The 24240-nt window shown below is 52.0% G+C and overlaps 1 protein-coding gene and 1 long non-coding RNA gene across 2 annotated transcripts in view; both read right to left on the reverse strand.

The window, feature by feature from the left end:
* The window catches only part of WLS (Wnt ligand secretion mediator), a 32085-nt gene extending 21333 nt beyond the window's left edge, over positions 1–10752 (reverse strand). The window contains exon 1 of the mRNA XM_067001210.1: positions 10572–10752. Coding sequence (XP_066857311.1) covers positions 10572–10677 — 106 coding nt within the window. The 5' untranslated portion in view covers positions 10678–10752. The remainder of the gene's footprint in view (positions 1–10571) is intronic.
* Positions 10753–12167: 1415 nt separating this feature from the next.
* LOC136791385 (uncharacterized) lies at positions 12168–20493 on the reverse strand. Its single transcript, XR_010833284.1, has 3 exons — positions 17964–20493; positions 16143–16213; positions 12168–16073 (listed from the first exon to the last, which is right to left on the reverse strand). It is a non-coding gene; the product is annotated as an uncharacterized lncRNA (long non-coding RNA).
* Between the last annotated feature and the right edge of the window lie 3747 nt (positions 20494–24240).

Genomic DNA, 24240 nt, shown 5'->3' on the forward strand with positions numbered 1-24240 from the left:
ATTCTGGCTGTGGGCTGCTAGATGGCTCAGTTTTACGCATGCAGTGATATGTATCTGCCTGTAAATAATTAAATAGCAGCTTTTGCATAAGGGAGTGGAGGAGCCTCAGCCCATGTCCCCAACCTGCTCGCTCGGAGGAGAAGTAACGCGGCAGGGAGCGCTGGGGTGTGCTGCAGGAGCGAGGACGGGGCTTTCGGCAGGGCCGCTCGGAGGAGCCGTGCTGCCCATGGATGCCTTCCCAAGGCTTAAGAGAAAAAGCTTCGGGGGACGAGCTCACAGACACAATTACTGGCTGCAAAGGCTTTCAGGGCAGAGGCACGGATCTCCATGGAGCCAGCACGCACATGCCCGCGGGGCGCAGGCAGGGCTGTCCCCACCAAGCCCTCCTCAGCCCGACAGAAGCATCCTCACCCAACCCTTCCCAACCACCCGGGCAAGCACGTACACGAAAATGCAGCCAACAGAGTCGGAGCAGCCTGCCTTTCGTAGCTCTCTGCTTCTCATGCTAGTTTGGGCAGTGAATAGCATTTACCGGCTTTGAAGCTCGTTTGCACGCATGCTACAAACACCTTCGTCCCAAAGGCTGCCGCAGCCAGCTGGGACGGCCTGCCCGCGCTGCCGGCAGGGCAGGAGGCAGCCGCCTTCCCCTCCTCCTGCCGCAGCCCACCCAGACCCCTCACTCGCCACGGGCACCCCAAGGGCACCACCGAGCACCCAGTGCCAGGGCCAGCCCCTGCCACGTCCCGGGAAGGCTTCTGATGAGCCATCCACACCGCTGCTTCATGCGGAGCTACGGACTGAAGAAGTGCTCGCGATTTCCAGCGAGGATTTTCTCTCTTTTCTATTAAGTACCATACATACGTGGGCTCGAGCATATGAAATTTCTCAAGCTGTGCCCACAGGAAAGGGCAGCAGTTAAAGGAACTAGTTAAGGAACAGAGAGACGTAGCGCTGGACCGGAGGGGGCAGGTGGAAATCAGAAGTGGAAGTGCTTTCAGCGCTGAATGATCCCGAACTGCTCGCCCTCACGTGAATCAGGAGCTGCGATTTGACTGAAAGGTAGACGATGCCAAGGCTGCAGAGCGACTCCGAAGAGGAGCTGCAGGAAACATCTCAGCGTGCTTTGTATCTACGGACAGCAGTGGTCAGAGAAGTCCAAGATCCTCTGAGCTGATTCAGCAAAGGACTTCACCATTTGTTTTCTCGGCGCTGCTCACCGTTCCGATTGCCAGACACCGAGGATTTTCCTCCTCCATCTCAACTGGAATCAAAATTCTTTCACTTCCCTTAGACTAAACAGAGCGAGAGCTGAGGCAAACAGCAAGAACGACTCATTGCACAGCTGGGGCACCGCCGGGCTCGCCAGCACTGCTTCCACCCCTGTGTTCCTGGGGGAAGTACTGCAGCGCGGGCTGAAGGAATGGGGCACCCCAGCCCAAACACCCCAGGAATCGGCCAGCAGCAGTGACCCTGAAGGGACAGGGACCCGCGGGCCCCCGGCCTGTCCTGCACAGGTGCCCTGTGCTCCTGAGCCCCAGGGGTGGATCTCGGTCACCACCACCCTCCCGGATCCGGCTGTCGGAAATCTCAGAACGGAAAGTTTTAATTCAGTTTGAGATGAGTGGAGCACTGCGGCCAATTAAGGGAAACAAACAGAGTGAGTTTGGGATTTTTTTTGGCAAAAGTTTTAGTACAGACTTAACCCTCCCAGCTCGGCTGCTTAAAAAGGCAAGTAAACGTCCGCTCCCCAGCCAACACAAGCACAATTAGTTAACAACAAAATCCTCGATTCTGTTTGCGTACGTTTTTAAACGCTAGCCAACGCTGTGTATTACAGAACTGTGCTTCCTTGGCCAGCACGTCAAAGATGAACCCCTTCAATGAGAGGCATCCTGCTCGATGCTAAGGAACAAATACCCCCTAATTCCATGGAAAACTTGCGTCCCCTTCCAACCCGAGCCATTCTACGTTGTCCCAGGTGGGAGAGAGCCCAGGAGGCCTCCAGCCCTGCCTCCAGTTGTACCAGTGACACCAGTCACGAGTGCACCTTCCACTTCAGATTTCCAGTTGCTACGTTCCTTTCTCTCTCCTCTGCATGCCCCCAGTCTTCGCCCTCTGTCACATCGCCACATTTACTCCTCAAAGCAGCTTTTATGGTGTTTCTACAAGCAAATAGACCAGACCAGCAAGACACTGCCGTTCTGCCAAGCCTGACACCGCACTGGGACCGGCGGTGAGCAGTCAGGCGCTCGCCTGCAGGGGCAAAGCCAAGAGGCAGCAGCACGTACAACGCGGGTATTTGGGGACGGTGGGGAGCAGCTGCAGCGGTGGCAGCTCGGTGCTCAGCCCCGGCTCTCGCTCCACGGATGCTCCTTGCTCGTCCCAGCCGGGCGGATCCGTGGCAGCAGGGAGCGCCGGCAGCTGGCGCCCAGCTGCGCTCGGAGAGCTGCAGGGCCCCGAGTTTGTGGGCGGTGGGATGAGGATGCTGAGAGCACACAGCAGCAGAGGGGGCCTTTTGGTGGCAAGGAACCCTTAAGGAGTTGTCGAGCGTGGGAACGTGACGTTTCTCCTTCAGATTTCCGAGAGGAAATGTTAAAACCATTAGGTCTTTAAGAGAGACAGAAGAAAATGAAACCCTTTTCCAAATGGATGCCACTTTTTCCCATAAACACCCCTTCACACCTTTGTTCCACAAGCCAAACTTGACCCTGTCTCTCTCAGGCTGACCTGCCCTGCAAAGCAGCCTGGGGCTGGTATGCGGGACGGGCAAGCGAAACAGAAAACCCTCCATCAAACTCCAGCTCCATTCGTGGCCCAAACGAAGGCTGGAAAAAGCCTGAAGCAGCATCAAATCTCCAGCAATTCTGCAGCCCGCAGGCTCCTTGTCGCAGCTCAGAGCAGCGGAATGACGCCCGGCCAGGGCACGCCTCGGGCACGATGGGGGAATACAAACAACCCCTTTGTCTGCTCTTGGGATCCCGCGCAGACATCACAGCCGATGTCAACAAACAGCGCTGATCAGCTGCAGAACTCGTTTAATTCCCAAAGCCCCAGCTCAGACTTGGACAGGGGTTAGGACAGTAAGCACGTAACCTCTCCAGCACAGCGACGGGTGCCTCCCGCTGGGTTCCAGCCGACCCGTCCCCGCAGCAATCCGTCTCCTCCAACGTGTGTGCGAGCAGCCACCTGCCCTGCTCTCTTCTGGGACGAAAAGCAGAAAATAAGATACTGACTGTAAGCGGGCTTACCTCAGGGACCAGTCCTCAGAGAAGAAAAAAAATCTGTATTTAGACTTAGCTCAGCTCTTTAAGTAGAAAAAAATTAAATGGATTTACTATGAGATAAACGAGCTTGAGCCTTTGTGAATTTTACAATATTACATATGCCTATTTTTTTGAGTCACCGTCACTCAATTTATTAGTTTCAGTAAATTAAGCAGATCTTTTAAAAGTTCCTGCAATAAATTCTCAAATTCCTCCTCCTCACTCATGCAAACAAGGCGTTCAGCCCACTCGCAAGAACGACATCCACTCCTCTCCCCCGCGTGTACCCACCTCTATGATATATATTTTGTACCTTCTCCTCTCGAACACCTACAGCATTTCAAATTAACTACTGACCCTTGCTCTCGCACTATAAACAAGCCCTTTACAAAATCTCAATTGCATTGTGTCTACATTGATTAAAGCCTGAATCCTACTGACCTCATGTGGTGTTAACTTCTCCCATGCACCAGGAGCATTCTGCTTTTCTACTCAATTACCCCCTTCTGTGCAGAGCCATCACTACCCAATGAGCACACACAATGGACTTCTGCTTCATTACACTAACCAACAGCAGGGTAGGAATAAACAAGCTAATTTATCATCTCACGGACTGAGGTTTTCCAGCTAGAGCGGTGAGAACCCGAATCGTGTTATATATACTTACGTATGTTCACTGCAGCATAAAAGTCTTCTTTTCTGCCTCCCTCTTTGCCGACCTTGCTGCTACCAGTTTAATGTTAGCGACAGTGATCACTCGAGCAAACTTTAAAATCCTATTTTTTAATTGCTAGTTACTGTTTTACAAGCCTACATGTCTTTTTCTGAAGGCCAACAGCATCTTTTACATACAGAATTGCTGTCCCCTTAAAATAATCTAATTTATTTTCAAAACAAACAAACCCTATCTAGTAGAAGCCCATTCCCCTTGTGAAACGTCTTTCTTTTTTGTACTATTTGACTCCAGACTTTAAGATCAAAGTCCTTTCAAGCCCCAGGATTTATCAAAGCCCTGCAAGTGATTTTCGACAAAGATAGCGGGAGTTCAGCCCTGCCGGGGCCTCACCAGACACATCAGAGCGCGGCAGAGGTTTACCACAAGGCCCGCAGCCACACGGCAAGTCAGAAACAGAGCCACGGACACGCAGAGGTGCCAGCTCCTGGTGCCTCACCCTCCGAGCTTCGGGGCCAGAAGCGGAGAAGGCATCCCATCCCGCCGTGTTCATCACCTTTTATTCTGCTCTTGCCGAACCTGTAACTACTCTTCTTTCAAACAAAGCACAAACAGGGCTTACAACCGGAGAAGCAGTTTCACTCCCAGTAAAGAGGGAATGGATTTGTGCCAGAAGGGCACCGCTTCCATCCACGGTCACAGCGAGTTGCCAGACGCAGCACTACAGCTGAGCGTGGCTGGCTGTCTTCTCTGGTACGTTTGCCAGCGCTACGAGCTTCTCGCTCCGCTTTGTGTCGGGTCACAGAAACAAACCTGTCCACGCAAACGAAGGAAGCCTGGCTGCGAGATTTCTGACCCAGGCTCACGCCCTGCATCCAGCTCCTTGGCTAAAACCCACGGGCTGGGCAGATCGGGGTGGGAGACGAGCTGCTGGATCTCCGAGGTCCCGGGACAACCACTAAAGCCAGCAGAACGGCCTGACTGCGGTCGCTGGGACTGACCGTGCTCGTTAACACCATGCGGCACGACCACAGAGATAAGTTCGCGTGCGCCCGCGCGCTGGGGAGCGGCAGCTTTCTGCCCGAGGTTTGTTCTTGGACGCCACTGCTGCATCTTCCTGCAGAAAGAGGCCGTGGAAGGAAGGAGCAGAGCCTCCCAGAGCAAGGCAAGCTGGAGACTTCTTCGGGGGGTTAGTTCTCAGAGAGCCACAGCAGCGGCGGCCACGCCAGGACCCTTCACAAGGGAACGCGCAGCTGGGGACCCTCGGGGGGCTGCAGCCGCTGGGCAGCCTCCAAGAGCCCCGAGAAGGAGCCGCTGGCGCGGGGCAGGGCTCGTTCCCCTCGGCCCCGGCAAGGCACAAAGCGAGAAAACCTCCGAGGCTGAGGAGTGCCAGCGTATTTGTCAGGAGAACGCAGTGAGTGTCCTCTGCGAGACACGTACGTAGCAGCAGGGGCAAAAACAAAGCAAGCACTCGTAGCGTGAGGTCCATAAATTCAAAGGTATACATCCGAAGACATTTCATTTAAAAGAAAAGTAAGGTAGAACTGATTAACTAATTGCCACAAAGGCACTTTGATCTCCCTCCAAGCCATCCTTTGTCAGTTTTCAATCAGGACCAAAGGCATTTCCTGCTACGCCCGGCCAAAATGCAAACCCCGTGGAAACGGCCCCCGAACAGCCACAGAGACCCCACGTCACCCAGCGGTGCCGCAGCACCACCTGTCCAAGGGTGCCCCAACCACCAGCGGGACACGGCCGGCGGGACACAGCCGGCACCACGACATCCCAGCGCGGTCCCTGCGGCCCCTCGCAGGCAGGGGCTGGCATGGGGAGGCAGACCCACACCTTCCTCCTTCAAAGGGCCCCCGAGCAGGCGTGGAAGACAGCTGCCTTGACTTCAAAGGCCAGAAGCTTTATGTGCTGTAGAAAAGACTTCCTGTTAAATCCTTATCCGGGCCTATTCAGTCAGCGTGGCGACACAAAGAAGAGGAGTGGTGCAATAGCTGTTTCCGCTTCGCATCAGCTGCGGGGCCTGCATCTCCCTGACGCAACTGCCCCGAATTAGCTGTAGCTTGAAGGTGATGCAACTGCGAGAAGCGTGAAGTAAAAAAAAAAAATGACCTCACAGGATTTACAGCCCTTACTGCCTGCTCCTCAAAGCCCCGAGCACAGAAGTCTCTGCCCGGGAACCGTCCATTTCGGGTACGTTTGCCCATTCAGCCACAGTTACAGCTCTCAGCAAGAAGAATCGAGCGGACCCAAGCTAAACAGACGCGACCTTTCACGTCTGCTTTTTCATCGGCTCCCAGGGCCGCTGCCAAGGCCGCAGCACCGGAGGAATGTGCCTGCGCAGGGGCCGCTCTTGGCACCGGTGCCCGCGGCGCAGCCGGAGGGGCCGGCGGGGGAGGCCGGGGCACCGGGCCCTGCTCCGCCACAGCCGCCCGGCCCGAGGAGGTAATGAAATCCCGGGAAAGGAAATTAAATCCTGGAAACTCACTGCTCGGGAGCCAAGTCAGACATTTAGATAATGACCCGGGATTGTTGATAGCTGCTCAGCCATTTATACTCATGACTCATTATCTCTCTGGGCGAGACACACAAGCAGGAGTTTTATTTGCTCCAGTCAAAACAATTCCATTTTTTTTCGACCTTAAACCAAGGCAAGGAGGCAGTGAACCTGCTTGATCACAAATGCAGCCCCCTCGTCCCAGAGGACTCGTGCTAAAACAGACACCTCCGCCTTTCCAAGCAGTTAGTTTGTAAAACGCACGGTTGGGTACGGGACTGCCGGTACTTCGCTGTGTGTGTGCCTGCTCTCTGGCTTTGCTACAGAAAAGTCCTCTTACACCCAAAGCCAGCTCATTTGAACGGAAAACAAGGTAATCTGAATCACCACGAGGCATCCCTGTGGTCCTAGAAGTAATTGAGGAGTTGCCCAAGGAGGGGTTACAGAGCCCAGGAGTTCCAGCTCCAAGGTGTGCATGCGGCTGGGCTCACCCCGAGCCCTCCATCCCTCTGGGGCCTCTCCTGGACACAAGGGGCAGCCCAAAGGCCTGGGAAGAAGAGGTGGGTCCCTGTCCCAGACTGTCAGATCGGGTCCAAGCGTGTGCGATGCCTGATGCAGCAGGTCTGTGCCCAGCTCTCACGGGGTCAGGCAGCAGCTCACAGCCCGACGGGACGTGCAAATCACTGCCCGCAGGCACCTGGATGAAGCCAGCCTACAGCAGGCTTCAGAACAACACAGAGTTCCCTGCTACGTCCATGAACTCCAGACAGATTTGAGCAGTAGTATTCCTATCTTTAAGTAAAAAAATACATAAATAAACAAACTGCACACATGAAGGAACTCCAGGATGCAAGGACTCCGCCAGCAGCTCCCACATGGCACACAGAGGACCAGGATTTGTAATCCAGAGCTTTGGTTTAAAGAAAGCCAAAAGGCATCGAGGTCAGCCTTCCACAGACGGGCTCCAGCACCTGGCTGGCACTCGGGCAGGACACGGCTGTTCTCGCTCGTCTTTGCCCCACTCAAAACTTTCCAAAGCGGCAGGACCAGACCAACGCTGCTGCTGGTTCAGCAGGAGAAGCCCTGTCCTCAAACCGAGCCCCAGCCCTCCACGAGCTGCTCTGCACAAGCAGCACCCGCGTCACCCTGGGGGCACCCCGGGGACAGCCGGGGCGCAGGCAGGTGGCTGACCCCAGGCCAGACTCTGCGAGGGCAGAGCATGCAGATGCGTGGCGTGCGAGGGCTGCGGGAACGCCGAATGCAAAGCAGGCCTAGCCTGATTTCTCACACATTCACGCTGCCTCAGCTGATAGCGGGAACCATCCCTGTTTGATCTTTCTCTCCTGTAATACATACACCCTGTCGTTTATAGCAGGAATGCAAGGAGGAGGTCTCATTGTGCCTGTTTTTATGGATCCCATATTACCTCGTGCTGATACGCCCTAGCAGCAGGCACAGCACGGGACCCAGAGCAGAGCCTTTAAGCACAAGGCTCACCGCGGAGCCTTGCAGGGGCCGCATCAGTGCAGGGCAGGCAGCCGGGTGCTCCGGGCCAGTGGTGCAGCCCCAGCTGCCTGGAGCCCGGGGCTCCTCCAGCGGCGGGGTGGCAGCTCAGTGACACGACCCTGCAAGGGGTTTCTCGCTCCTTAAGCTTTGCCGAGCTCCCTTGGGCTGCCACAGGAGCTTCACCCCCAAGCGACGACTCCTGTACGTGTACACCCCACGTGCTGCCAATAGGCACTTCAAGCAAAAATCCCAGGGAGTGCTGATAAAAGTCCTGCGTCTGAATGAGAGAGCTGGTGGAAACCTGCAAGCCTTATTAAAGCTCAGACATTAATACAGTTACCCCTGGCAGAAAACATGATTTCAGGAAAATGAAGCTTTGCTGCCGTATCAGGTACCAATGCGCTGCATTTGTGTATTTTCAACTGGCAAAATAATCTGTTAAAATAGAGCACTTAGTCATTGTTTTGAAACATGACCTAACTGACTGCTAAAGGAACGGCTGGTTTAGCTTTGTAGCTGCGTCCCAGTTGTGTACATATTTTGGTTTGTCTAGACCTGGATAAACTAAAATAACCGGATTCTCGGTGTCTGTGCGGTGCGCTGGATCAAACCAGCCCAGGACTATTTCAGTGACACCTCGGCTCGCATCCCACCTTGTGCTCGCCTCGGGAGAGCAGCCCTCCTGCCTCCCCGCCGCCCGCAGCACCGGCGGTGCCCGCAGGCACGCCGCAGGAGGACGCCTGCCGCCGACACGTCTCTCACCGGGCTCCTCTTGGAAAGGGGCACGGGGCTGGGGCTGGGGCTGGCCACGAGGGCCGGGCACCCTGCGGCGGCCCAAGGGACACGCCGCCAGCCACCAGCCTGCAGCACCCAGGGCTGGGGACCCGGGGAGCGAGGCAAGGGCTGCGGTTGCTCCCCCGAGAAGCATTTCAGGCAGCAATGCGGGCTTGCACGCCATGCACCGGAGGCCGGGGAGCCCGGCGGCTTGCACAAAGGCTTCCAGTTGTTCAGGGACAACAGTCACCGTGCCCCGTCCCTGGCAGGAGCCACAGGAGCCCCTAGGCGAGGAGGGGAAGAGCACTTTGAAAGCCTAGCAGCGGGGGTTTTGCAGCAATTAAAGGAAGCCTGCCCCGAACAGCCCCCTGGGGCTCGCTGCCGGGGGGGGGAAGATGCCCTTACCCAACCCACGTGGAGCCGCCCTGGGTTTGTGTGGCCCCGAGCCCAGCCCCGTGGCTCTCGGAGCCCAGCGCCTGCCGGGGACACGGCCCCAGCCCCGGAGGGCCAGCAGCAGCAGCGGCCGTAGCGCAGGAAACGTGGCCGGCGGGAGAACGAGCGAACAGGAGGCAGCTCTGCTCGGGTCTGTAGGGACTGAGAGACGGACCAGAGGTCTGTTTAGACCCCCCCCCCAAACACCAGGCTTATCACGCCTGTCCCCAAACAAAAACAGAAACAGGGCTTTCTAGTCAGTACGTTCCTTTTGTGCAAGGATTTAACATTTTATAAAGTTTAAGTGGTTTTTCTAGTGGTGCTCTAAGATGAAGGATACCTTTATGAGCACGGCTTCTCTGCACAGGCCAAGAAATTTTACCTAGTGAATCAGCACAGAGTTCGGTAACCTGCGCCTGAACCAGATCTTTCGGAAAGGAAGGGAACGAAAAAAAGCCAGTCCTGGTGGTACTCAGCGTGGGTTCAGGCCCGCAAGACCAGAAAAAGCCGGGTTTTAGCCCAGAGCTCGCCACCGACGCCTTGGGGATCGAGGCGGGGAGCGGGAGCAGGAGGACGAGGGAAACTCAAGTTTTGGTGATTTCGGGTGCGAGGCAGTCACGCAGCTCCTTCAGCCGCCGGGCTGGGGGGGCCGCGGGGGCAGCACAGCGGGCACGGCACCCAGCCGGGACCCCCGGGGCCGGGACCCTCGGGCTCAGCACCCCCCCGGGGCCGGCTGCAGGGCCGAGGAGCCCGGCAGGGACCGCACGACCCCCGGAGCAGAGCCCGGCAGCACGGCCCCGCTCTCCGGGCCGCCCCCAGCTGCAGCCCCCGCGGGGTCCCGGAGCTCCCCGCGGCCCGGCCCCAGCCCCCCCGGCCCCGAGCAGCGCCCCCGGCCCGGCCCCGGGGCGAAGCCGGACAAAAGCCGGGGGGGGGGGGGGGGGGTGGAAGGGGGGGGGGCGGCTCCGCTGCAGCCGAGACAATGGGAGCGCTGCCGGCCGCACCGAGCGGCATCTCCCCCTTCCCCCGCCTTTATTATTTTATTTCAATTTATTCATCTTATTTTTCCGTCTCGGGAGCGCTGCTGCAAGCGGAGGGGGGGGGGGGGGGGGGTGTTCCTCCTCCATGCAATCTGGGGGGGGGGGGGGGGTTCCTCCTCCTCCCGCGGCCGGGAGCTGGGGAGGGGGCGGCGGAGGGCGGGGGGGGGGGATCCGAAGGCAATCCCGAAACGCGGCCAAGTTCCCGGCGCAGGGCTCCCCGCGGCCCGGCCGCCATGCCGAGCGCCTCCCTGCCTCCCGCTCCCAGCCCGTGCCCGGAGAGCAGGCCAAAAAACTTTTCTCTGCCCCCTCCGGGCCGGGCAGGCTGCGGGGGGGCCGGGCTCCGCGGCTCCCGGCAGCGGGCGGGAGGGCCCCGGACTCACCGATGAGCCCCCCCACGAGGAAGGCGATGACCTGGAAGACCAGCAGCACGCCGCCGACGATGCACAGCTTCCTCGTGCTCATGTTCTCGATGATCGCCCCGGCCATCTTCGGCCGCCGCAGGGGCCGCGGGGCGCCGGGCACCGCCCGCCCGCCCGCCCGCACCCACCGCCCGCAGGCACCCGGCACCCGCCGCGCGGCTCCGGCCCCGGCCCCGGCCCCGGCTCCGCGCCCGCGCCGGGATGGGGTGGGAGGGGCGGGGCCGCCGCGGGGGGCGGCTTTAGGGAGAGCGGGCGTCAGGGGGAGGGAGGGACGGAGCCCCGCCCCGGGGGGGTGGGAGGGAGACGGGATGGGGTGGGGGTATGGGATGGGGATGGGGATGGGGGATGGGGATATGGGATGGGGATGGGGATATGGGATGGGATGGGGATGGGGATGGGGATGGGGATGGGGATGGGGATGGGGATGGGGATGGGGATGGGATGGGATGGGGATGGGGATGGGGATGGGGATGGGGATGGGGATATGGGATGGGGATGGGGATGGGGATGGGATGGGGATGGGGATGGGATGGGGATGGGATGGGGATGGGGATGGGGATGGGGATGGGGATGGGGATATGGGATGGGGATGGGGATGGGGATGGGATGGGGATGGGGATGGGGATGGGGATGGGGATGGGATGGGGATGGGATGGGGATGGGGATGGGGATATGGGATGGGATGGGGATGGGGATGGGATGGGGATGGGGGGGGAGACGGGATGGGGTGGGATGGGGATGGGATGGGGATGGGGATGGGATGGGGATGGGGATGGGGGGGATGGGGATGGGGATGGGGAGGGGGATATGGGATGGGGATGGATGGGATGGGAGGGGGATAGGGATGGGGATGGGGATGGGGATGGGATGGGGATGGGATGGGGATGGGGATGGGGATATGGGATGGGGATGGGGATGGGGATGGGATGGGGATGGGATGGGGATGGGATGGGGATAGGGGATGGGGATAGGGGATGGGGATGGGGATGGGGATGGGGATAGGGGATGGGGATATGGGATGGGGATATGGGATGGGGATGGGGGGATGGGGATAGGGGATGGGGATATGGGATGGGGATGGGGATGGTGGATGGGGAAGGGGATGGGGATGGGAATGGGATGGGGATGGGATAGGATGGGATGGGGATGGGATGGGGATAGGGGATGGGGATGGGATGGGGATATGGGATGGGGATGGGTTGGGGATATGGGATGGGCTGGGCTGGGCTGGGGATGAGACTAGGGAAGGGGACTGGGATGGGGCCAGGGATGGGGATGAGGATGGGGCCAGCAGCCAAGCACTCCCCTCACCAGCTCCTCACCCCCCTGGTCCCAGGCACAGCTCGTGGGCTCGTGCCCTGCAGCTCAGCGTGGGAGCGCGGCTCTGGCGCCTGCCCTCGGGGCTTGCAGCGAATCCCGCCAGCTACAGCTGATGCTGGATGGGGGTGGCTGCAAACGCTCCTTGGGAACGTGCCACGGAGGGAGACAGCCGGTGGCAAACGTGTACGCGGGAAGCAGCAAAATGAAAGATGGGTCAACTCTGTAGAGGTGCAAACAAATAATAATCTAAAGCAAGTGGTCAATAACAAGAAAAAATAGAAGAAATATGCAAAAAAAAAATCTACAGTAATCAAAGATGGTAAAGCTGTGTAAGTGCTGGCAGCACGGTATGGGTGGTAGCTACGCACCCAAACCAGCAGGTTCCAGCACCACGTTTGCTTGGGATGCAGACATCTCCGTGCTGTTATATTGCCCAGCACAACGGCAGCTTTTTGAGCTATGAATTGCAGGCAGCGTTGACAGCAAATGCTTTTGGTCATTTTTTTTTTCCTTATTTATTATTATTATTTTTTACATTACAGTTATGACTTCATTTTTAAAAACGGCTCCTAATGGCCAAGCCCTTTGTACCCATTGTGAACCCAACAGGATGATTCCCATGATGTGCTTGCAAAATCAAAGCCTGTCAGTGGATTTTTGCCAAGACCAATACCAAATACTTTGTACAAAAATGTAAGAGGTAGAGCTAAGACCCTGCCATGATAAAAGCACCTTTAGTGAAAAAAAAAGAAAAGTAAAATAACAACAACACTGGAAGAAACACTTGGCATTATAAGGCACTTTCTATGTGTACCACATTCCTACATCTTTAAAGCCACAAAATTTGGGCATATTAATTACGTGTGACTTTAGACACGAGTCCAAAGGGGGCAGAGCAAATACCATAGTGAACTGGGGTCTCTCTTTTACCAAAAAGTGACCCCACAAAACTCTCACAAAAGAGAAACCGGCCCAAGGTGTAGCAGAAAGCACACCCCTAGCCATCGCTTTTCCTTTCCAGCTATTTACAGATAACGATTCTACCTCCGTAAGGTCTCCAGAATCAATCACCTCCTACCTGCCGGTTATTAAATTACTTTTTCCTTACTGCTCCAGGCTGTTTTGAAAGCCTCAGCTGCAAAAGACCTGTCTGACAGTCAGCTCGGGGCAGGGGAAGGAGTCTTTCCACAGAGAGCTCCTTGCAGCACTGTGCCTAGAGCCCAGGCTTTCAAAGGATTTAGGGGTTTAAAGCTGCAGGTAAGTGCTTAGTGGGATTTTCACAGGCTCCTAATCTTCGGTGCTACATGTCCATGCTAAAAGTGACTGCAAAAGTTTTAAGAAAACTGTCTTTGGATGCGCAGTTTTCAAAGAGATCAAACTTGCTGAAAGTTTCAGTATCTTCTTTTTCACCCGTTGTCTCATTTCAGTTGGATAGTTAGTAGAAATTGAAAGAAAGAAATAGAAAGAAATGCTAGAATTTAGGGGTATTTGTCAAACCCAATGGTAGAAGGACACGCGCTGCAAATGCAACGTGCAGGCTGGGCAGAGGAGTGTCTGTGACCAGGATGTGGAGGTCAAATGGCATGACCGTAGCGACAATTTCTGTCTTTAGAAAGCTAAAAAGCCAACCAACTCCCTGCTGAAATTATTTGGACCCGTCTTGCTGCATAGAAGTTTTGTATTGAGCTGCTTCATTTTTGCTTTACAAGAGCAAGTTTTTTAAACATTAGTAGCAGCCCGCCAGCCCAGCACTGGGCTGACTCCGTAGGTATTTTACAGAGTAGCAGCAGCCAAAAATCTGGTTAAATTATGGCCATCCGCGGCCAGATACACTCTGCTGCCCCGCGTGAGGCTGCCCCGTGTGCCAGCTGCCCCTCGGCTCCGCGGCACCTCCCGGGGGGCATCGGCGCTGCTGGACAGCAGCACTGCAGCTGCCTGGGTTGTTGGGAACACCTCGCACACAGCGCTGAGTTACTCCTAGAAATAAATAGCCGGGAGTTTGCTGCTACAGGGAAAAGACGATGGAAAGCCTTCGCAAACACTGCTCGCTTCTCACTGCTCGCTGCTCGCATCGGTGACTTCACCTTCCTGGTCTCGTACAAGTGCTGGTAGCAGGGAACGTTTTCTCAGAGAACAGGAAAAGGGCGTTTTGTGTCGTTTCCAGAGCACAGATGGAGAGGAAAAATTTATCTCTGTGAGAAAATCCTTTTCTGGGGTGTGTAATGATACTCAAATGTCAAACTTGGTGTGGCATCCATCAAAAAAGAAAGGTGGGGGGGGGAGAGGCGGTGACCAGATGGAGACCCATGGCTCATAACTGCCCATTGCAGTTAGGATTAGGAAGAAAATTGACAAATATGCAGTGTTTCATCTTAAAAACCAGGCAGATGTTAGTGTACTCAGCTCCTGAGTCCATTTCTCTTCAGCCAGTTTGGCTTAAGTAGAACCTTGCCACTGTTTGTAGCCCTCGATCCACAAAGTGAGTTGTTTATTATTATTATTATTATTATTATTATTATTATTATTATTATGTATTTATTTATTTATTATTACGGCACCTTTTACTGGAGTGCCCCCAGCCTGCTGATCTGAGATCCCATGCTGCTCCTCAGCCTTTTACCCGCCCAACCCGGAGCTCCATCCCTGCCGGAGCCCGGCCTCCTGGCACGATTTCTCTGACGACAACACAGCAAGACAGAAAGGAACACAAACTTGGCAGGGGAATTACCCAGCCGCCGCGAATGCAACCCTAAAGCACACGGGACCTCAAACACCGAGGACAAAAGACCCGTGCAGGACGCTCCCATTGCCTGCTCTGCCTGTCTTGCGGGTGCTGAGCCCCGCAGCGGTGCTGGGGTCCCCCGGTGTCCCCCCAGCCCCTCTCGCTGCTCAGCCTCTCTCCGTCCAGCGCTCCCCACTGCGTCCCTTGTGCCTGGCAGGCGGCTGAGCAAAGGGACCCCACTATTCACTGGGTGCGGGGCAGGTAGGAGAACCACCCAGGTAACTCCCCTTCCTGGTGGCTTTTCTCTGATGTGCTCTGGGCAGTTGGCAACGCCTCCCTCACGTAGTGCGGTGCCCGAAATGCCCCAGAACGGGGCTTCGGCGGGGGCGTTGGGGCCTCCAGGCTGCATGTAAGCCAAAACAGAGCTTGTAATTTGACAGAGCACGTTTTAGCTTGTCAGGCTGAAAGTGCAGACTTGTGATATCCTGAAGGAGGGGCCAATAACAGTGTATTAAAATAATTTATATTTTATTAAAGATTGCTTAAACCGGATTATTCAATCTTGTTTATAGTCTTTACAATTGCCATGTGGTTAAAAGGCTCAAGCCATCAAAAGCGAATCTGTGGAAAGCCTGAATTTTCAGCATTTTTTGGAGTCTGCCAAGCTCTCTCTTTTGACCATTAATCCAATCAGCAGGAAGCAAAGCTTCTGCAGCAGGATATCTGAACAAGTCTAGGGCAGATCCATCATCAGTCTGTCACCAAACTTCCAAGTTCTTCCTTCCAAGCCCCTTCCATGACATAATGATCATCTGGCAGTACGTACAGCTCTACTTGAATCCTTCAGCTTGATTCACTAAGCAATCAGCCGGAGGCCCTGAAGTTTTCCCTCATGCAAAGCGCCCTCACCCAGCCCTGTGTTACCGCCCCCCACCTCCCCAAGACACATTTCAAGAAAGCCGTGGTTCCAAGGCCACAAGAGCCAGGTCACTCGGAAGGTGTTGCTAATCCACAGCTGGGGGGCTGAAAATGGTCTGAATGTGGTCCGAATGTGTCGTACTAGTCAAAACGGCATCACCGACGTTTTGGACAAGAGAATTTTGCGCGAGCAGACTTTGCAGAGGGCCGTGCATCAGCAGCCAAAGCTGTGCTCACTCGCCACAACTGACCTTCCCTTACAAAGACCGCTCCAGCCCAGCATTTCCCTACCTGCACGTCAGTGAGTTCTCTCTCTGCAGCGATGGGCACCGCTGGCACCTGATGGAAAGCCGCACAGCCGGCTGACGGACCCCGAGGGAGCTGCACGTCCGGGGAGGCGCCGCGGGCAGGAGCAGTTCTACATCCACAAGGTGCACCCGCGGCGTGCGAGGCGGCTTTCTCCCAGGTTTGTGTCCTCCTCAGCAGCAAGCAAAATGTTTTTTCTACGAGATACAGACACTTTGATATCACAAAATGAAGTCCAGTTTGCTATCATAGGACAGTAAGCTTACCGTTAGTAAATTCCTTCTACTAGCTGAGCTGCACAGTTGTTTATACTAAAACCTTCACGCTTCCATCCCTCCTGTGTTCAGAATAAAAAGAACAAATTTCAGAGTTTTTGGACAGCCTCTTACCATTTTCCTATTAAGCCTTTACATTCCCACAAATCCAATCCTTTCCAAGCTCAGCACTGAGGACCAAATTAGCAGATGCAACTAAATTTAGACCATAGCCATTTTTCATAGTCCCATGAGAAGTGAACAAATGCACACGTGCTGAACATGTGCAGTTGTGGTACCTGCTTCAGAGTTACAACACCAGGGAACAGACCTTAATTCAGTTTTAGTAGAAGCTGATATTAGTTAATCAACAAGGCAAAAGCAAGAGAGATTTAATCATATTCCACTGGCAACATTACTGTAGATGAAAAAGCTGACAAATATGAACTAGCTGTGTCATTTTATTCCTCTATCAAATAAGATACAGTTAGGTAGTTTGGCTATATTGGTTGTTGAAAAAAAAAAGAAAGAAAAAAAAAAGAAAAAAAAGAAAAAAAAAGATCCCAACTCTCAATGTTTGCAATCTCTGTACGCAGAATTATCAGTTAATGCAAGTTGAAGACTTGGAAGTCTTGAGAAATTAGAAATTTAATGTTAGACTAAACCAACATATGCACCCAGCTAGTGTCCTTATGAGACATTCTCGAAATACCAGCTAAAAGCAAACATAAAGTATGTATTAGTTTTAAAGATCTCCTAGAAAGAGACATCTGTTTTGGAACAACCACAAAGGGCTAACGCCAAAACTATCCCGTAATAGTTATGAGCTGTAATTTGACATTTTAGATACACATTCCTCTTGCCAAATAATCTCATATTTTTGCTCTTGGCAGAGAAAATAAAGAGAATCATATATCCAAGATGAGTAATTTAGTACAATGTAATCAAGGCAAGCTGCTCCAGACTAGGGACTGAATTAGAGTGAGTAAGACAGGGTTTTTTTGTCCTTTAAAATACAAGTGTGTGCAGTATATGGGGAAATATTTAGAAAGAAAATGGTTTTCTTTTTAATCTTATTTTCCGTCTGAGCCAAGTGTAGACTCCGATTCCAAGAGCAGATGATGAGAGGTGGGGTGCCCAGAGCAATATTGCTGCTAGCTGTGCTCCTCGGAGGTTTCCGTCCCTGCGGACACACATCCCAGTCAAGCAACCTGCTGTTCCCCAGCTGTCCCAGTTCATGACCCAGCACGTTCATGCAAACTGTCACTGATGTCTCGTTACATCACTACACAGGGCTGCAAATGGAGCTGCCCAAAAACCACTGGCAGATCCCACTCCTGCTAGGAGGTGATCCACGGCAGCAGAGCGCAGCGTGCAGCTCAGTAATACCTGCCCCAGTTGTCACCAATTAATCCACCTGTAATTACGAGTTAGAGCTCTATGTCCCAGGGCAGGGAAGTGTCTTGTAACGGGAGTAGCACGTTGCTCTCTCTGTGTCACTGACTTTTTCAGCATCATTCAGCTCTGCTAACTAACAAAAACAGTTAATGTGCATATAAGCAAAAGAGCCAAAGGAATTTGTGTTGCTGAATCTTGTTATCCTCATTTTACTCAGACTGTAAAATAAACAAATGATACAGCTAGCAAGGAAGAAAAAAAAAAAGAAAAAAGCAAAAAAAAAAAGCAGTCTCTAGTCTTAATGCAGTAATTCACTTCCATACGCAGCAGTGTGAGCTCTTAGCCAGCCCAGCTATCTCCTCTGATCCCAAACGCAAGTTGGAGAAACGTCTCCGCTGCCCCAGTTAACAGCTGGGTGTTCCTGTGCAGACCCACCTCAGTCAGCTGGAAGGCAGCATCCTGTTACATTGCGAGGGGTGGACTTGCTGGAGCTCGTCCGTCGGCATTCCTTGAGTTCTCTGCTCCAACTACAAGAAGGACTGACCCAGATACTTCTGAATATTGACTTCTCTCACATTCCGAAGTTGGCTTTTTGTTGTTGCTGTTGTTGTTGTTTTAATTAGAGTAATTTCCACAGTTCCCTGTCAGGCATGTCTTTAAAGTAAAAACAATTAGTGTAAGCACATATCTTAAACTCTGACATGGATTTTATTTAAATTCTCATTCACTTTTCTGAGAACACACACCTGGCAGGGAGCAAACATACCTGTTAAACGGTATTATTTTTAAGAGGTCTTAAGTTATATTAAAATGCATCACTCTAAGCAAAGGAAGCACATCACTAACAAAATGACACATTCCAGCATCTAAATCTAATTTGTACTGTGATTAAGCTGATGTTTACCAAATGCTGCAGTATATTCTGATGCAAATCACTATAGTTATTTTATAACAGAATCACAGCCATTTCAGCTGGAAAAGACTAATTTGGTTACCCTGTGTATTGCTGTCGTTGCAAAATTTTACCAACGTGTATTCACCCATTCAAGCAACAGTAAATAACGAGACAAAAGGGTGGGAAAAGTAAACGCAGTTCCTTAGCTCCAGCATTGCTCATGGCTTTAGAGAATGAATGAATTTGTAAAGAGACAGCCACATACGATGCCCGTCTCATGTCAAGGACTGACAAGAATGGAAAATCACAGAGAAAGTTCTAAGAACATACACTCCTTCAGCCTACATAAAGAGGTGGTGTATTTTCAGGCCATCTGATTTTGTAACCGTAATAAGCCCTGTCTAGAAGAATAATGCAAACCATGCAGAGTGTGTCACAGAAGACCACGTTTCCTCCTAAGGCAAAACAGAAACCTGAAATCATTGTCCTGGAATGCGCTGAAACCTCTTAGCACAAGTTCCTGAAATATTCACGAACATTAAGAAAAGAGCAAACTTTTTGGAGAGCGTACTACTTAGATGTAACCTGCCATGTACATGCCATCCACTAAGCTCTGAAAACGCAGGAGGAAGACTTTTTACAGAAAGTAAAGGCAGTAACATGGGCGTGGGAATTTTATCTTCTGGCTGCCATAACGTCGATGAATTCAGCTCCTCGATCGCTCACGCTAACTGGGGAAATTCTTATGGGACAGTTAGCTTGCTAGCATATAGAAGTGAGTAATTCTGCATATCAAGATGAAAAAAATACGTTAAATGGGTATATTATTAATAAATAATAGAGGAAGCACTGAGCTCTAACATGCCAGCTGGACGGAGCTTTTAACATTAACCGTGTCTGAGGGTGAGGCACAGGACAGCGTATAAGGAGGCAGAGGAGGGTCCGACGCTGCTCTCCCAGCTCCGGGGCTCAGACTGCTCCTCGACTTCTGTTACTTCTGGAAAGCACAGAGACAGGCACCTTTTCAATCCCAAATTCTTATGTTAAGCACTGTGGGAATGGAGAAAAGAGGAAAAATAAAGGGAAAAGAGAAATAAGGAGATGAGAATGTCAGCCCTGGACCTGCAGCCCCGCAGCCGTCACCGCCACCACGTCCGGCCGCTTCTCGGAGCTCGTTTCTCCTGCTGAGGGGCTACGTGCCTCTGGCTGGCCGGGTCAGGAGTTCGCCCAGCAGGAATTAGTCATCTTTAGGGAGGTTTGGGACCACGGAACACAGCAACTTCACATTAAGTGCTGGCAATAAGTGCTAAAGAGACCGCTGTTGAAATGTTTATGTCTTTTGCAGAGACATAAATATTTGGAGTATAGCAAAAGACACTGCTTGGCATCAGCAGGCAGTAAGCATTTTACCTGATTACTTGGCTCTGTTTCCAAAGACATTTCTTTTGGCAGCAGTATCAGCTCAGACAGCCTCTCCTCTCCCCAGCCACGGCTGTATGAATTATCCTTGCTCCGTGCTGGTAAAGCAGGTTGTGGTGCCATACAGAGAAACCCGACAGAAAGAAAGCTGCAGAGAGGAAAAGAAAGAGAGAAAGAGAGAAAGAGAGAAAGAAGGACATAATGAAAGAAAGAAAAAGAAAGAAAAAGAAAGAAAGAAAGAAAGAAAGAAAGAAAGAAAGAAAGGAAGGAAGGAAGGAAGGAAGGAAGGAAGGAAGGAAGGAAGGAAGGAAGGAAGGAAGGAAGGAAAGAAAGGAAGGAAAGAAAGGAAGGAAGGAAGGAAGGAAAGAAAGGAAGGAAGGAAGGAAAGAAAGGAAGAAAGGAAGGAAGGAAAGAAAGAAAGGAAGAAAGGAAGAAAGGAAGAAAGGAAGAAAGGAAGAAAGGAAGAAAGGAAGAAAGGAAGAAAGGAAGAAAGGAAGAAAGAAAAAGAAAAAGAAAAAGAAAAAGAAAAAGAAAAAGAAAAAGAAAAAGAAAAAGAAAAAGAAAAAGAAAAAGAAAAAGAAAAAGAAAAAGAAAAAGAAAAAGAAAAAGAAAAAGAAAAAGAAAAAGAAAAAGAAAAAGAAAAAAGAAAAAGAAAAAGAAAAAGAAAAAGAAAAAGAAAAAGAAAGAAAGAAAAAGAAAAAGAAAGAAAGAAAAAGAAAAAGAAAGAAAGAAGGAAAGAGAATAGAGCTGTAGAGAAAATCACTTCCAGGTGCAGCCCCGGACTGTTTGACGTTCAGTGTCTGGGTTTCTCAGGGTGCAGCTCCCGCAGCCACCCCATCCTGTCCCTGCACAGCTTCTCGTACAAGCACAGCATGAGATGGCCTGAGGAACTGATCTGGCTGGAAGACAGTTGTTTTGTTGGGATGCGATGTGGATTTTTGTTTTTCCTGCTGTATTGTTGTCCCATCTGGGCCACAAAGAGGCTGTGCAAATTCCTGTAAAAGTGTTTTGTGGGGTGAACTGGATGAGGAATTCATCCACGTTAAAGATAAAGAAGGGGAGGATGGCGTAGGAGATGTCAGTACTTCCAACCTAATTCTCAGCCCAGCTACACAAACAGTTTCACCAAGATCGCAGCGTGACGCAAAGCAGAGCAGCAGGGTGCTTCATCGGGCGCTGTCCTCAAAGGAAACGGCCCTGCAGCGCGGCCGCGGCTGCAGAACCACCCCGCGGACCTCGGCCAAGCCGGCACACCCTGCAGAGCCTGGCTCCCTCCTGTCCCGCTCACTTTGTGTTTTCCTAAATGGAAGCTACCGTGAACTCCTGCAGTTCTGCTTCCTAAAAAGTGCCCCTTAACGCTGGAGTTTGGCACGCACCCGCCCCAGGGCACGGCAGCTCCCTACCGGGGTTCGCACCGACTTCAGCCGGCAGCAAACGGCCCCGCTCTGCCTCCGGGGTCGCTCTCTGACAGCCGATGCTGGGAACATGAAGATATAAGAAATAAGAATTTCCCAGAGTGGCCTAGGCACAAAAATTCTTGTTCCCCCTGCCGAAGCCAGTGCCAGGTTCTTTCCTAGCCCAAGTTCCTCCTCCCTGGCTGCTGCAGACATGGCAGATGGAAGCAGTTTTTCACGGATCCCTAAAGCAGCTGATCCCTAGGTGTAGCTGGGCTTACGAGCCTGTTTTATCCCTGTTCCTCTTACCTGAGGCCCTCGCATGACGCAGGACGGACACAGCTTTGCGTCCAGGGATGGCCCTCACCCAGCTGGGGTCGGCCCCGAGCATCACCTGGACACCAGGTGGCAGCATTAGGTCCGCATACAAACCCTACAGCAGTTCAAGGAGATCCGCATCTGGACTATCAGTTTGTAGATTTACCAAAAAAACAAAACAACAAACAAACAAACAAACGACAAAAACAAAAACAAAACAAACAAAGAAAACCCCATACGTTTTGTGGAGCAGTTACACAGGCAAAGTTTCCCCCTGTTTTTAATCTGCTGATTTATAGTTGCATAAACACAAGCATTCTTGGAATGAAAATTGCTTCATAAGGCGAAGGCAGAGTTAAAGGTCATTTCCTTCTAGAGAGTAAACGACACTGCTATGCAATCTATGAACTTGGAGCTTTTTTTTTTTTTTTCCTTCTTGTTCTTTGAGTTGAGTGACTTTGCTTCTTTTATATGTATTTGAAAACAAAATCCAATAGAAACGTTGCAGAACGACTGGGGCACGAACTATTCTGAGCTAGCAGGAAGCGAGCGCCGCGTACACTCACCATGGCAGGACTATTTGTAGCAACACTCTCTCGCAGATATTGATCACAAGTCTAACGTCGCACCTAACGGTCTGATCTAAAAGTCTGTCTGTAACTGCTGCTTTTTATAGGTGCGGCAAAACTTCTTTTGGATTCACTTTTTTTTTTTTTTTTTAAAAAAAAAAAAAAAGGCAGGCAGGCCTCCTCAGCTGTGGTTAATAAAATTATGTGAATACGTGTACACACGTGATGCTCAGTTAGATTCCTGGGTTGTTTCTGAGAGCTTGTTACTGCCCCATCCTGCTGGGACGATGAGAACTGCCCACGCCCCTGCATCAGGGAATGCTGCTCGCGCAGCGGGAAGCCAGGAGCTGTTCGTGGAACAGCGCCCATCCGATACCAGACAGAAAGGTCACAGAGAAGAAATAGTCCTTTTGCGATGATGTTCCTAAAGAAATTTGCATTTCTGTCCAGGTGTGTTCACTTTTGTTGACCCTGCTTGGTTCAGCATGTCCATTATAGTCAGTTCGTTAGCTCTTCTCAAATCAAACTTAGCACTGGTTTTTAACCCAAACCTCTCATTTTATACCATCATTTTATGTGTGTGCAAGAAATAGGATTAAAGGAAAATTATTTCTTTACATATATTTTTAATGTTTATAACCGTTTAGCGACCGAAGGCTTTATCTTCTGAGGCTGTTATCAGGACCTATCTCAGTCAACAGGAAGAAGGAAAGAATTTTTACAGTGGACATTCATCATCTTTACAACTGAACTATCATTATGAAAACCCCCTGCCAAAACATCTGAAATTTAATGTACATAAGACACATTATTTGTGGAACTTTAACAGGGAAATAGATACAATCAGCCAAGAGGGGTCTGTCGGGGAGGAACGGGAACTCTCCTGACCCGCTGGCATCAGCAGTCGAGATTCTGTTGTTTTTATCCTGCTGGTCCCCTCGTCCTGCACCAGCCTCTGGCTTTGAGAGCCCGTTCACTTTTTCTTAACCAGCTGACTGATCCAATTTGGCACCTGGAGGGAGGCACTGGGTGCAGTTACAGGAGATGGAGCGAGCTGCCCTGGTAGCTTCCTGACACCGCAGGGGGAGGCACCGCTCCCCCTTCCCGCAGCCGTGCATTCCTCAAGCTTATCACACATACTTGTTGGGCCCCTACAATTGCCAACCAAGCAGAAAGCACATTTTTATCTTACAGAGCCGACAGTTTCTTGCCAGACTGGAAGTTAAATCAGCTCACCAAAAGGTAAAATGAGTGTTGTATTTGGAGCAATAGAGACAAAGCAGGAGCAGAATGCTTGGACTAAAGGAAAGGGGGAAAAAAGAAGGAATACAACATCCTCTCCTTAGATTGCTCATCAAATCGCACAACAGTCTCTGCACGCCTTTCAGCTGTAAAAAGAAAAATCTGTAAGAATTTACAACAAATAGACCCCAGTCTAACTAGCACAGTTATTTCGGCAGCTAGGAGTGGTCAGCGCTGCAAAGGTATTGCAGTGCCATCAACCCACTTTTAAAAACAGAGTTTCAAATCTTGATTTTGGTGCCTAGTAAGACAAATGCAGCCACAGCCCTGTGGTGAAACACGGTACAAGCAGTCCTGACAAGGTTATGATGAACCAGCGCTGTCCCAGTCCCGTAAGAAGATTTTGCCAAAGTCCACACTTGCAGCCACTCCGTTCTTGTGCTTTGGCAAAGTACAGGGATCGTGACAAGAAGGTAGCTTGAACATTTTTGATCATTAAGTAGCCCTAAGATTCCTTGTCTGTTGGGCCATACAAGGGCACTGCCTCAGCAGTAAGAGCCGTCAGAGGAAACCCAGAGGAGAAAGGAAAGCGCCGTAAGGCCTCCTGCCCTGCCGCCCTGCTGCCACCACTGCACCAGCTCGGGGCCTCCGACTGATCCCTTCCCCTTATCAGAACAGTACTGACTAGCTACAGGGAAGATCTTACAGAACGTTGTAAAGTCTGCTGCTGCCAAGGAATGATTGCTGCTAGCTAACATTTATTTTTCCACAGTTATATTCAGGGCTGCTCAGGGCTCGCCTGTCCTTTCGAGGCAGACCAGATGAAGGAGTGGTGCGCACAGTACCTCATCCCCGGGTAAGGCCGGGGAGGCTCT

This window comes from Anser cygnoides, chromosome 8 (assembly GCF_040182565.1).
Source record: "Anser cygnoides isolate HZ-2024a breed goose chromosome 8, Taihu_goose_T2T_genome, whole genome shotgun sequence".
Taxonomy (NCBI): domain Eukaryota; kingdom Metazoa; phylum Chordata; class Aves; order Anseriformes; family Anatidae; genus Anser; species Anser cygnoides.